The following is a 16,794-nucleotide window of genomic DNA, read 5'->3' as shown; positions in this document are numbered from 1 at the left end:
ACCTCTATTAACCCCCCCACACACACCTCTATTAACCCCCCCACACACACACCTCTATTAACCCCCCCCACACACACACACCTCTATTAACCCCACCCCACACACACACACACACACCTCTATTAACCCCCCCCCACACACAAACACACACACCTCTATTAACCCCCAACACACACACAACTCTATTAACCCCCAACACACACACAACTCTATTAACCCCCCACCACACACACACACAACTCTATTAACCCCCCACACACACCTCTATTAACCCCCCATACACACCTCTATTAATCCCCCCATACACACGTCTATTAACCCCCACACACACCTCTATTGACCCCCCATACACACCTCTATTGACCCCCACACACACCTCTATTGACCCCCATACACACCTCTATTAACCCCCCAAAACCACACACACACATACATCTCTATTAACCCCCCACACCTCTATTAACCCCCCCCACACACACACACACACCTCTATTAACCCCCCCCCCCACACACACACACACACCTCTATTAACCCCCCCCACACACACACACCTATTAACCCCCCCCACACACACACACACACCTCTATTAACCCCCCCACAAACCTCTATTAACCCCCCACACCTCTATTAACCCCCCCCACACACACCTCTATTAACCCCCCAACACCCACACCTCTATTAACCCCACACACACACCTCTACTAACCCCCCACACACACACACCTTTATTAACCCCCCCACACACACCTCTATTAACCCCCCACACACACACCTCTATTAACCCCCCCACAAACCTCTATTAACCCCCCACACACACACACACCTCTATTAACCCCCCACACACACACACCTCTATTAACCCCCCCACACACACCTCTATTAACCCCCCCCACACACACACCTCTATTAACCCCACCCCACACACACACACACACACACACCTCTATTAACCCCCCCCCACACACAAACACACACACCTCTATTAACCCCCAACACACACACACCTCTATTAACCCCCCACACACACACAACTCTATTAACCCCCCACCACACACACACACAACTCTATTAACCCCCCACACACACCTCTATTAACCCCCCATACACACCTCTATTAATCCCCCCATACACACGTCTATTAACCCCCACACACACCTCTATTGACCCCCCATACACACCTCTATTGACCCCCACACACACCTCTATTGACCCCCACACACACCTCTATTGACCCCCACACACACCTCTATTGACCCCCACACACGCCTCTATTGACCCCCACACACGCCTCTATTGACCCCCACACACGCCTCTATTGACCCCCACACAAGCCTCTATTAACCCCCACACACGCCTCTATTAACCCCCACACACGCCTCTATTAACCCCCACACACGCCTCTATTAACCCCCACACACGCCTCTATTAACCCCCACACACGCCTCTATTAACCCCCCATACACACCTCTATTAACCCCCCATACACACCTCTGTTAACCCCCATACACACCTCTGTTAACCCCCATACACACCTCTATTAACCCCCATACACACCTCTATTAACCCCCACACACACACCTCTATTAACCCCCCCACACACACACCTCTATTAACCCCCCCACACACACCTCTATTAACCCCCCACACACACCTCTATTAACCCCCCCACACACACCTCTATTAACCCCCCCACACACACCTCTATTAACCCCCACACACACACACCTCTATTAACCCCCCCACACACACAACTCTATTAACCCCCCCCCACACACACACAACTCTATTAACCCCCCACAACACACAACTCTATTAACCCCCCCACACACACAACTCTATTAACCACACACACACACACACACAACTCTATTAACCCCCCACACACACACACACAACTCTATTAACCCCCCACACACACAACTCTATTAACCCCCCCCCACACACACACACACCTCTATTAACCCCCCACCACACACACACCTCTATTAACCCCCCACCACACACACACCTCTATTAACCCCCCACCACACACACCTCTATTAACCCCCACCACACACACACCTCTATTAACCCCCACACCCACCTCTATTAACCCCCCACACACACCTCTATTAACCCCCACACACACCTCTATTAACCCCACATACACCTCTATTAACCCCCCATACACACCTCTATTAACCCCCCAACACCCACACACATACATCTCTATTAACCCCCCACACCTCTATTAACCCCCCCCCCACACACACACACACCTCTATTAACCCCCCCCCACACACACACACACACACCTCTATTAACCCCCCCCCACACACACACACCTATTAACCCCCCCCCCCACACACACACACACACCTCTATTAACCCCCCCACAAACCTCTATTAACCCCCCACACCTCTATTAACCCCCCCCACACACACCTCTATTAACCCCCCAACACCCACACCTCTATTAACCCCACACACACACCTCTACTAACCCCCCACACACACACACCTCTATTAACCCCCCCACACACACCTCTATTAACCCCCCCACACACACACCTCTATTAACCCCCCCCACACACACACACCTCTATTAACCCCACCCCACACACACACACACACACCTCTATTAACCCCCCCCACACACAAACACACACACCTCTATTAACCCCCAACACACACACAACTCTATTAACCCCCCACACACACACAACTCTATTAACCCCCCACCACACACACACACAACTCTATTAACCCCCCACACACACCTCTATTAACCCCCCATACACACCTCTATTAATCCCCCCATACACACGTCTATTAACCCCCACACACACCTCTATTGACCCCCCATACACACCTCTATTGACCCCCACACACACCTCTATTGACCCCCACACACACCTCTATTGACCCCCACACACACCTCTATTGACCCCCACACACGCCTCTATTGACCCCCACACACGCCTCTATTGACCCCCACACACGCCTCTATTGACCCCCACACAAGCCTCTATTGACCCCCACACACGCCTCTATTAACCCCCACACACGCCTCTATTAACCCCCACACACGCCTCTATTAACCCCCCATACACACCTCTGTTAACCCCCATACACACCTCTATTAACCCCCATACACACCTCTATTAACCCCCATACACACCTCTATTAACCCCCACACACACACCTCTATTAACCCCCCCACACACACCTCTATTAACCCCCCCACACACACACCTCTATTAACCCCCCCACACACACCTCTATTAACCCCCCCACACACACCTCTATTAACCCCCCCACACACACCTCTATTAACCCCCCCACACACACCTCTATTAACCCCCCCACACACACACCTCTATTAACCCCCCCACACACACACACAACTCTATTAACCCCCCACACACACAACTCTATTACCCCCCCCCCCCACACACAACTCTATTAACCCCCCACACACACACACACAACTCTATTAACCCCCCACACACACAACTCTATTAACCCCCCCCACACACACACACAACTCTATTAACCCCCCCCACACACACACACAACTCTATTAACCCCCCCCCACACACACACCTCTATTAACCCCCCACCACACACACACCTCTATTAACCCCCCACCACACACACACCTCTATTAACCCCCCACCACACACACCTCTATTAACCCCCACCACACACACACCTCTATTAACCCCCCACACACACCTCTATTAACTCCCCACACACACCTATATTAACCCCCACACACACACCTCTATTAACCCCCCACACACACCTCTATTAACCCCCACACACACCTCTATTAACCCCCCCACACACACATCTCTATTAACCCCCATACACACCTCTATTAACCCCCATACACACCTCTATTAACCCCATACACACCTCTATTAACCCCCATACACACCTCTATTAACCCCCATACACACCTCTATTAACCCCCCATACACACCTCTATTAACCCCCATACACACCTCTATTAACCCCCATACACACCTCTATTAACCCCCACACACACACCTCTATTAACCCCCCCACACACACCTCTATTAACCCCCCACACACACAAACACCTCTATTAACCCCCCACACACACAAACAACTCTATTAACCCCCCACACACACAAACACAACTCTATTAACCCCCCACACACACAAACACAACTCTATTAACCCCCCACACACACAACTCTATTAACCCCCCACACACACAACTCTATTAACCCCCCCCACACACACACACACAACTCTATAAACCCCCCACACACACACACACAACTCTATTAACCCCCCCCCACACACACAACTCTATTAACCCCCCCCCACACACACAACTCTATTAACCCCCCACCACACACACACCTCTATTAACCCCCCACCACACACACACACACCTCTATTAACCCCCCACCACACACACACTTCTATTAACCCCCCACCACACACACACCTCTATTAAACCCCCACCACACACACACCTCTATTAACCCCCCACCACACACACACCTCTATTAACCCCCCACACATACCTCTATTAACCCCCCACACACACCTCTATTAACCCCCACACACACATCTCTATTAACCCCCACACACACCTCTATTAACCCCCACACACACCTCTATTAACCCCCACACACACCTCTATTAACCCCCACACACACCTCTATTAACCCCCACACACACCTCTATTAACCCCCACACACACACCTCTATTAACCCCCACACACACACCTCTATTAACCCCCATACACACCTCTATTAACCCCCATACACACCTCTATTAACCCCCCTACACACCTCTATTAACCCCCCCACACACACACCTCTATTAACCCCCCCACACACACACCTCTATTAACCCCCCCACACACATACCTCTATTAACCCCCCACACACACACCTCTATTAACCCCCCCCCACACACACAACTCTATTAACCCCCCCCCACACACACACACAACTCTATTAACCCCCCACACACACACAACTCTATTAACCCCCCACCACACACACACCTCTATTAACCCCCCACACACACACCTCTATTAACCCCCCACACACACCTCTATTAACCCCCCATACACACCTCTATTAACCCCCATACACACCTCTATTAACCCCCCATACACACCTCTATTAACCCCCACACACACCTCTATTAACCCCCCCACACACACACCTCTATTAACCCCCCACACACACACCTCTATTAACCCCCCACACACACAAACACAACTCTATTAACCCCCCACACACACAAACACAACTCTATTAACCCCCCACACACACAACTCTATTAACCCCCCACACACACACACACTCTATTAACCCCCCACACAACTCTATTAACCCCCCACCACACACACACCTCTATTAACCCCCCACCACACACACACCTCTATTAACCCCCCACCACACACACACCTCTATTAACCCCCCACCACACACACACCTCTATTAACCCCCCACCACACACACACCTCTATTAACCCCCCACCACACATCTCTATTAACCCCCCACACACACCTCTATTAACCCCCACACACACCTCTATTAACCCCCACACACACACCTCTATTAACCCCCCACACACACCTCTATTAACCCCCCACACACACCTCTATTAACCCCCCACACACACCTCTATTAACCCCCACACACACCTCTATTAACCCCCACACACACCTCTATTAACCCCCACACACACCTCTATTGATCCCCCCACACACACCTCTATTGATCCCCCCACACACACCTCTATTGACCCCCACACACACACCTCTATTGACCCCCACACACACACCTCTATTGACCCCCACACACACACCTCTATTGACCCCCACACACACACCTCTATTGACCCCCACACACACACCTCTATTGACCCCCACACACACACCTCTATTGACCCCCACACACACACCTCTATTGACCCCCACACACACACCTCTATTGACCCCCACACACACACCTCTATTGACCCCCACACACACACCTCTATTGACCCCCACACACACACCTCTATTGACCCCCACACACACACCTTTATTAACCCCCACACACACCTCTATTAACCCCCACACACATCTCTATTAACCCCCACACACACCTCTATTAACCCCCCATACACATCTCTATTAACCCCCCATACACATCTCTATTAACCCCCCATACACATCTCTATTAACCCCCACACACAACTCTATTAACCCCCATACACAACTCTATTAACCCCCATACACACCTCTATTAACCCCCATACACACCTCTATTAACCCCCATACACACATCTCTATTAACCCCCATACACACATCTCTATTAACCCCCACACACACACCTCTATTAACCCCCACACACACACCTCTATTAACCCCCACACACACACCTCTATTAACCCCCACACACACACCTCTATTAACCCCCCCACACACACCTCTATTAACCCCCCACACACACCTCTATTAACCCCCCACACACACCTCTATTAACCCCCCACACACACCTCTATTAACCCCCCACACACACCTCTATTAACCCCCACACACACCTCTATTAACCCCCACACACACCTCTATTGATCCCCCCACACACACCTCTATTGACCCCCACACACACCTCTATTGACCCCCACACACACACCTCTATTGACCCCCACACACACACCTCTATTGACCCCCACACACACACCTCTATTGACCCCCACACACACACACCTCTATTGACCCCCACACACACACACCTCTATTGACCCCCACACACACACACCTCTATTGACCCCCACACACACACCTCTATTGACCCCCACACACACACCTCTATTGACCCCCACACACACACCTTTATTAACCCCCACACACACCTCTATTAACCCCCACACACATCTCTATTAACCCCCACACACACCTCTATTAACCCCCACACACATCTCTATTAACCCCCCATACACATCTCTATTAACCCCCACACACAACTCTATTAACCCCCATACACAACTCTATTAACCCCCATACACAACTCTATTAACCCCCATACACAACTCTATTAACCCCCATACACAACTCTATTAACCCCCATACACACCTCTATTAACCCCCATACACACCTCTATTAACCCCCATACACACCTCTATTAACCCCCATACACACCTCTATTAACCCCCATACACACCTCTATTAACCCCCATACACACCTCTATTAACCCCACATACACACCTCTATTAACCCCCCATACACACCTCTATTAACCCCCATACACACCTCTATTAACCCCCCATACACGCCTCTATTAACCCCCCATACACACCTCTATTAACCCCCCATACACACCTCTATTAACCCCCATACACACCTCTATTAACCCCCACACACACCTCTATTAACCCCAACACACACCTCTATTAACCACCCATCTTCTGGAGAAAGATAACCAAGCCACTTGTCTTAACCATGGCGACAACATTAGTGTAAAATGTGGTGTAAAATGAAAATGAAATGACTATGTAGATCATACTATTTAAAGCTATCCTCGTCCCACGCTGCTGAGGTTAACAGAGATGCGATTAACTGACATGTCGCTTATCCTCAGAGAATATGGGGAAAACGCTGTCGTCTGTCGTCTGGGCAAACATCGCAATGTTTTTACATTTTAGTGAAAAATCTGCACGACTTGACCCAAAATGATTGATAATAACCATTATTTGGATTAAATTAGCAGGTTACCTTCGTATTTCGTGAAAGTACATTGTCAGGTAGGAAGCTATTTCCATTTCAATGACGACCTTTCCTGTGTAAGGAGTGTTCATTTTTTACAGAGCGTCACACATGGGAAGGGTAAAGTTGTGCTGGACTCACCGTTGACGGTGATGTTGCCTGCGGTGCGTGGGACCCCCACCAGGGTGACTGGGTAGAGCCCGGACTCAGCAGGCAGGGACAGGGCAGCAGGCAGGGCCTCAAACTCAACGCCCGATGTCAGCAAACCCTGGACAGGACAGAGAACAACAGATCAGTCAGAGGAATTAGGTTTCAAATCAGGTTACTGTTGGGCATAATTCATAACAAAACTAATCGTGACTGCACTCAAAAGTGCATAAATGATTTAGCTTGATGCGATACGACGCAGTTCATTAAAATTCATGTTATCAGTGGAGCTTCATTAAAATGACTTGATGCTATGTTATCAAAGTGTCAAAAGACGGGTTCTACTTCAAAATGTGGCCCCATTAATTAAACAAAAACGGAGACTTTGAGCATGCGGCAACGGTTCAATGGGGACAGCAGGAAATCTAAGTCTCTCTGAACTAAAATGGTGATATTATTGTAGCGCACAGACACCTGTCAAAGTCACACAGTCACGACTGACTTGATAAAAGTTCACTTTGCTTTTTAACTAAATCAAGTGGATCTAATGAATCAGATTCCACTGTTCTAATGTGACATGATGAGAGAGAAAGCCCACAAGTGTCCCAGTGCTGTGGTGGGCGGCAGTAGTTTACACTGTTCCCTGCAATGTTCCCATCAGAAATTCAGATGAAGGAAAGTAGAGGAGGAGAGGAAGCAACTTTAGAGTATTGAAACCCAGCCACACAGTCGTTTCCAGTGTTCCCTGGATTCAATCACCGTGACTTAATCTGTTCTCCAGTACCCACAACAGCACACATTTCATTGTAGTACCTGATTCTACTTGTCAACTAATCATCAAGCCCTTGACAAGTTGAATGTCTAGGGCTACAACAAAAATGTGTACTGTGGGGGGTTCTGGAGGACCGGAGTTGGGAAACACTGTTAAAGGACAGGAGAGGAAAACACTTTGGATTATTGAAACCAAGCCTCCCAGTGATCTGGTGGGAGGGAGGTTGTCTCAGGTCCCGGTACCACAGTGATCTGGTGGGAGGGAGGTTGTCTCAGGTCCCGGTACCACAGTGATCTGGTGGGAGGGAGGTGGTCTCAGGTCCCGGTACCACAGTGATCTGGTGGGAGGGAGGTGGTCTCAGGTCCCGGTACCACAGTGATCTGGTGGGAGGGAGGTTGTCTCAGGTCCCGGTACCACAGTGATCTGGTGGGAGGGAGGTGGTCTCAGGTCCCGGTACCACAGTGATCTGGTGGGAGGGAGGTGGTCTCAGGTCCCGGTACCACAGTGATCTGGTGGGAGGGAGGTGGTCTCAGGTCCCGGTACCACAGTGATCTGGTGGGAGGGAGGTGGTCTCAGGTCCCGGTACCACAGTGATCTGGTGGGAGGGAGGTGGTCTCAGGTCCCGGTACCACAGTGATCTGGTGGGAGGGAGGTTGTCTCAGGTCCCGGTACCACAGTGCCGTGGTGGGAGGGAGGTTGTCTCAGGTCCCGGTACCACAGTGATCTGGTGGGAGGGAGGTTGTCTCAGGTCCCGGTACCACAGTGCCGTGGTGGGAGGGAGGTGGTCTCAGGTCCCGGTACCACAGTGATCTGGTGGGAGGGAGGTTGTCTCAGGTCCCGGTACCACAGTGCCGTGGTGGGAGGGAGGTTGTCTCAGGTCCCGGTACCACAGTGCCGTGGTGGGAGGGAGGTTGTCTCAGGTCCCGGTACCACAGTGCCGTGGTGGGAGGGAGGTTGTCTCAGGTCCCGGTACCACAGTGCCGTGGTGGGAGGGAGGTTGTCTCAGGTCCCGGTACCACAGTGCCGTGGTGGGAGGGAGGTTGTCTCAGGTCCCGGTACCACAGTGCCGTGGTGGGAGGGAGGTTGTCTCAGGTCCCGGTACCACAGTGATCTGGTGGGAGGGAGGTGGTCTCAGGTCCCGGTACCACAGTGATCTGGTGGGAGGGAGGTTGTCTCAGGTCCCGGTACCACAGTGATCTGGTGGGAGGGAGGTTGTCTCAGGTCCAGGTACCACAGTGCCGTGGTGGGAGGTAGGGTGGGGAAGAGCTCCCAGTGACTCCAGAAATCCATCACCCTAACCTTGCCCCGATATCCTGGAGATGAGATCAGCCCCAGCTGGCACCGCCATCTCCCACAGAGAAAACTGATAGTTCTCAATGTATGAGACGGAGAAGAGGAAACTACACACACACATACACAAGGAAACAGTGTAAAAGGAAGGCTGTCTGCTCTGCCGGAAGAGGAGAGGAGTGGAGATTGGAAAGGAGTCCTACACAGTCACAGAGAAGGTAGAGTTGCGGAGGTTCGACTCGACTATCTCCGACAAAGGAATATGCTAGCTTAACAACTATCACTTAAACTGTAGTATTTTACCATTGCCAGACTTCAAAGTCTTTCTCAATGAGAGAAAGGTAATAAGTCAAGGATCTGAATACACTGACTTGGGTTCTCAACCCAGACAACGGCGTGACTTTGAATGTGTGTAATCTGTCATTCATGATGTCCTATATAAAACCAAGAACCTTGGCCAGTGGATATGGAGACCTGCTTTATACTCTATTTACACCAACTGGTGGTCAAATGCACATCACATCTAGTCTCTAGTCATTAGGCTGGCTCCCCAACGTCATGAAAGACACCATCAATCCCTTTTATCAAGTTGCAGACGCTACTTCACTGGGGAGGTTGTGTGTCTACAGTCACAAAGAGCCTCTGTGGTGGCGTGATAGTCATTTATAAAGGCATTCCTCTTGCTACTTTACAGAGAGAATAAAGATTACACCCCTGTACTGGATAAGAAAAATTAAAGTTAACCTATTGGAAATAACTCATTTGGATCCATCCTTGAAAAGGTTAATTAGCCCCGGCTCGCTATTGCTAACGATGTGGAGATGGACGGATGGATAGATTATTTCCAATAGTTTCATTTCCTTTGCCATTACGATGCAGTGATTAACACTGGAATGAGATGAAACCAGCAGTATATTGATTCATCAAATGCAGAGTATAAAAAACTAATCTAGTAAACAATATTAACAGACAGACACCAATGAGCCATGTCTGAGGGGGACAAAGTCACATCATAATCACTTACAGTAACCTTTCCTTCAGAATGTTTGTCTAGACTAGAGACCCCACTCCATAGCCAGACAGTGAAGACATTGGCTAGTTTGAGCAGCAGCCTCCCAAATATGGATGATTAATTATAGTTTCTCATTTTGCGCACTAAATTATCTACATCGGTCTTAATTGTTAGAGTCTTCCATCCTTGAACACTAAAGTTCAAATGAAATACAGTACTTCACAAGTATAACATTTTTATATATATATATATATATCAGTTGAAGTCAGAAGTTTACATACACTTAGGTTGGAGTCATTAAAACTTGTTTTTCAACCACTTCACAAATTTCTTGTTAACAAACTATAGTTTTCGCAAGTCTGTTGTGACATCTACTTTGTGCATGACAAGACATTTTTTCAAAAACTCTTTACTGACAGATTATTTCACTTATAATTCCTTGTATCACAATTCCAGTGGGTCAGAAACTTACATACACTAAGTTGACTTAGCCTTTAAAAAGCTTGGAAAATTCCTGAAAATTATGTCATGGTTTTAGAAGCTTATGATAGAATAATTGGCATCATTTGAGTCAATTGGAGGTGTACCTGTGGATGTATTTCAAGGCCTACCTTCGAACTCAGTGCCTCTTTTCTTGACATCATGGGAAAATCAAAAGAAATTAGCCAAGACTTCAGAAAAAGAATTGTAGACCTCCACAAGTCTGGTTCATCCTTGGGAGCAATTTCCAAACGCCTGAACGTATCAAGTTCATCTGTACAAACAATAGTACGCAAGTATAAACACCATGGGACCACACAGCCGTCATACCACTCAGGAAGGAGAAGCGTTCTGTCTCCTAGAGATGAATGTACTTAGGTGCGAAGTGCAAATCAATCCCAGAACAACAGCAAAGGACCTTGTGAAGATGCTGGAGGAAACAGGTACAAAAGTATCTCTATCCACAGTAAAACGAGTCCTATATCGACATAACCTGAAAGGCCACTCAGCAAGGAAAAAGCCACTGCTCGAAAACCATCATAAAAAAGCCAGACTACGGTTTGCAACTGCACATGGGGACAAAGATCGTACTTTTTGGAGAAATGTCCTCTGGTCTGATGAAACAAAAATAGAACTGTTTGGCCATAATGACCATCATTATGTTCGGAGGAAAAGGGGGAGGCTTGCAAGCCGAAGAACACCATCCCAACCGTGATGCACGGGGGGTGGCAGCATCATGTTGTAGGGGTGCTTTGCTGCAGGAGGGACTGGTGCACTTCACAAAAGAGATGGCATCATGAGGGTGGAAAATTATGTGGATATATTGAAGCAACATCAAGATATCAGTCAGGAAGTTAAAGGTTGGTCGCAAATGGGTCTTCCAAATGGACAATGACCCCAAGCATACTTCCAAAGTTGTGGCAAAATGGCTTAAGGGCAACAAAGTCAAGGTATTGGAGTGGCCATCACAAAGCCTCGACCTCAATCCTATAGAACATTTGTGGGCAGAACTGAAAAAGCGTGTGTGAGCAAGGAGGCCTACAAACCTGACTCAGTTACACCAGCTGTCAGGAGGAATGGGCCAAAATTCACCCAACTTATTCTGGGAAGCTTGTGGAAGGCTAGCCAAAACGTTTGACCCAAGTTAAACAATGTAAAGGCAATGCTAACAAATACTAATTGAGTGTATGTAAACTTCTGACCCACTGGGAATGTGATGAAAGAAATGAAAGCTAAAATAAATCATTCTCTACACTATTATTCTGACATTTCATATTCTTAAAATAAAGTGGTGATCCTAACTGACCTACGACAGGGAACTTTTACTAGGATTAAATGTCAGGAATGGTGAAAAACTGAGTTTAAATGTATTTGTTCTAAGGTGTATGTAAACCTCCGACTTCAACTGTGTGTGTGTGTGTGTATGTGTATATATATATATATATATATATATATATATATATATATATATATATATATATATATATATATAAACAAATATACACACCACCTTCCAGAGGCAGTTTGGAACTCGGTAGTGAGTGTTGCAACCGAGGACAGACAATTTTTACATGCTTCGCACTTCAGCTCTCGGCGGTTCCGTTCTGTTAGCGTGTGTTGCCGACCACTTCGCGGCTGAGCCATTGTTGGTCCTAAAAGTTTCCACTTCACAATAACAGCACATACAGTTGACCGGGGCAGCTCTAGCAGGGCAGAAATTTGACAAACTGATTAGTTGTCAGTTTGACTTTGACGGTGCCATTTTGAAAGTCACTGAGCTCTTCAGTGAGATAGGAATATATTTTGTATAGTTTTATCTAAAAAGGGTTAACTTTTGATCCTTTTTCACTATAAAAAAAAAAAGAAATTTCACTGAGGTGGATGGTCCTCCCCTTCCTCCTCTGAGGAGCCTCCACTGGTATACATATACAGTACCAGTCAAAAGTTTGCACACCTACTCATACAAGGGTTTTTCTTTATTTTTACTATTTTCTACACTGTAGAAGGTATATTATAAATTACTTTATTTTTGTGTCCAGTTAGCAAGGCAAATGTAAATAAATTGCACTAACAATAGCAAGCTAGCTACCAGCGCGAGTGTGCAGTTCTTTGCCCAAATGGCCAACGCTGCCGAAAATATCAGAGTTTTTGTTGAAGAACCCCTTTCATTCTCTGGGGTAAATTAAAAGCGAGGGTCGACCTCTGCCTGAGATCAGTTTCATAAAGAAGGATGAAAGGTGAGGGCATTCAATACCAACTGTTATCAAATGTATAGCTGGTTAACAGTGAGCCTATCATCAAGCTGCCTGTAATTGCACGTTACGATGCTTTACATGCTTCACATCTTTTCGGGGATGTTGAAAACAGTTGATTTCAACAGAATGATTTGATAGCTTCCATTGCATCATCCATTAAAAGTTAGATTAGAGAGGTTGACGCAGCACATTTTTTCCATGCGCTCAAGTAGGCTTTGCACTTTCTTCCGGTATTTATTGATCAAAAATGGTAACACAATCACTCCGGACAGACACAAGTAAAAACTCATGACAAATGTTGCAGCAGTCTAGGCTACACCTAAACATTAGAAATCTGACATGCTGTATGGGACGAAAACAAGACTATTTCTCAGTCTGATCATCTGTAGGCTACTAATAAGAGCAGATGCATACAGCCTATGTGCCCTGTCCATCTGGTCAGGGTAAACTAATTGGTAACGTTATGTATTTAGTCCATTTGTGTGTCAGGAGAAAATGTGATCAAATTTAGATTATATTCACAATTGGGCTGGCTAGACTGCCTATAGGTTTTAATCCAAAATGATTACCTGGAATGAATAAATCAACATAATCGTGATGGCAGATGTGAGTCATTTTTTTCCAAGGCCTACACAGTTGCATAGGCCTGCATGATGCAAACATGCATAAAGCCAGCTCAGCCATGTTAATAATGTCTTTATTAAATGCTTTGGGTTAAAATAATTAGTCTTTGTTGATTTTTGAAACACACTTTGTGGTCTCCGTGTGTTCCGTGCCTATTGCATGAGTCCCCCACCCTCCTCAATTTTTCAACTCACCAGCCACCACTGATGTATACCAGTAACATTCAACCAAGTGATACAACTTTAAGCTATACTCATAATCTAAGAAATCTATTATACAAGTTTGCAAACAACTTAATTTCCCACTCATGAAAATAACCACCTACATGCCTATCCAAGGTGAGATTGGTTTGTTTATGAGAAGGGGGGTATGGGGTATAAACCTGTTGGCATTGGCAGCCGCTGTGAAAATGAGAGGGGGCAGTAAGTGCAGCACTTGAATTGTAAATCGATATGGAACAAAGCAGAGCTGGTACTACTGCAGGAGTCGTGTGGAGACTGAGAAGAAGGGCTGCCCAACTGCCAGCCAGGTCACCTTGGTAGCAGGCGAGACAGACGGGGAGGCAGGAAAGTGCCCTTGTGTGTGTGTGTGTGTGTGTGTGTGTGTGTGTGTGTGTGTGTGTGTGTGTGTGTGTGTGTGTGTGTGTGTGTGTGTGTGTGTGTGTGTGTGTGTGTGTGTGTGTGTGACAGAAAGAGTTGGAAGTTGGGAGAAGCAGACAGGCAAAAGTAACTTTACATGAGGTGGTTGGATTGACCTCTCCCTCCATCTATCTCCTCCATCTCTCCATGGTCCCTGCATGGGGTGAGGAAGCAGCCTGCATGGGTTCAAATACTATGCGATTTCTTTCAAAAACTAAGTCTGATTGAGCCTGCCTGGAGTGACAGATGGATAGGGTTTGCACTTTTGGGACTATTCCGTTGGTTCCCTTTTTTTACAATACAAAACAGACATACAAACAACAACATACAGACAGACGAACACAAACATCCACATCACTCCAGACCAGACCCACCTTACACCCCCCCCCGTATCACTGTGGGTTTTGTTTCTCTCCGTCCCCTACACACTTTCAACATTTATACAAAGCATTTGACCTTTCCATTGTGTTAACAATGGAGGATTGGTTGATTTACAGTTAAGTATATGTTTTTTCAGGATGATTGACGAGAAAAGTATCGTCCAACCTATCGGGTATCTCACTGCAACCTCATGTGCCATGTCTTGAAAATGTACATTGTAATACTTCTGACAGCCAATTTTCTAACTCCGCCCATAACTTTATAGAGTTCCCAGAAGGCATGGATCATTGAGTCCTTGTTGGTTTTACACTTAAGACATGACTGCCATTGTGCTGTAGAATTAGTTCATTTTGTCTCGTGTAATAAAGTCTATACCTTAGTTTATACTGGGTTAAGTGTACATTTTTGTTAACTGTAATTTCATTAGTTATGTTCCAGCATTCCCTCCATCTCGTGCCAATTTGAGTTATTTTTAAGTATTCACTCCAGTAGTTTGTATTTTTTCTAAGAGTGTCAGTTGGATAGGCTCTCTACAAGGTTTAGTATAGCTTACCTTTCTTATGAAAATCCTATTCTGACAAAAATGGGGTTCAGTCAAGATTGAGCTGATGTCCAAAATATTTGAAATCGAAATATCTTGATATGAAACTTTTAAAGTTGCATGTATTAGAAATAAATAAATAAAAATATTTTCATTTTTATCGATTAATCAAAATCAACTAAAATTGTATTTGTACAGTGGCACACACATATTGCGGGTGAACAGTGGTTCTTCCTTTAAAAGTTTTGAGCTTATGCCGTGACCGTTTGTGGTAGATGGTGGCAGATTGTGGTAAATTGCGTCATTCTGGCAACAATGGCTGACACTTAAATAACGTGCCGTAGAATTCTGTGGCACCCCGTAAGCTGTGCTGAAGTACGCCACAACTTTTAAAGGAAGAACCACTGTAGCCAACTGCTTGTGTTCCTAGCTCTAACAGTACAGTCCTATCTAACAATCCCAGCAACACACAATCGAAAAGTAAAAGAATGGAATTAAGAGATCTATAAATATTAGGATGAGCAATGTCTGAGTGGCATTCACTGGAATACAGTATATACACCGGTAAAATGAGTAAAACATTATGTTCCATTATTAAATTGACCAGTGATTCCATGTCTATGTACATAGGGCAGCAGCCTCTAAGGTTCAAGGTTGAGTACCGGGTGGTAGCTGGCTAGTGACAGTGACTAAGTTCAGGGTAGGGTACTGGGTGGAGGCCGCCTATTGATGGCTATTTAACAGTCTGATGGACTTGAGATAGAAGCTGTTTTTCAGTCTCTCAGTCCCAGCTTTGATGCACCTGTACTGACCTCACTTTCTGAATGATAGCAGGGTGAACAGGCTGTGGCTCAGGTGGTTGATGCACTTGATGATATTTTTGGCCTTTGTGACATCGGGTGATGTAGGTGTCCTGGAGGG

General features: G+C 46.8%; 1 protein-coding gene across 1 annotated transcript in view; it reads right to left on the bottom strand.

The window, feature by feature from the left end:
* Positions 1-16,794, bottom strand: part of trappc9 (trafficking protein particle complex 9) — a 293,236-nt gene that overhangs the window by 222,895 nt on the left and 53,547 nt on the right. The window contains exon 14 of the mRNA XM_038966127.1: positions 7,875-8,001. Within this exon, the coding sequence (XP_038822055.1) occupies positions 7,875-8,001 (127 nt within the window). The remainder of the gene's footprint in view (positions 1-7,874; positions 8,002-16,794) is intronic.

This window comes from Salvelinus namaycush, chromosome 27, assembly GCF_016432855.1.
Source record: "Salvelinus namaycush isolate Seneca chromosome 27, SaNama_1.0, whole genome shotgun sequence".
In the NCBI taxonomy this organism is placed as follows: domain Eukaryota; kingdom Metazoa; phylum Chordata; class Actinopteri; order Salmoniformes; family Salmonidae; genus Salvelinus; species Salvelinus namaycush.
Note: the sequence above shows the minus strand (reverse complement) of the source record. Positions and strands in the feature narration are given on the sequence as shown.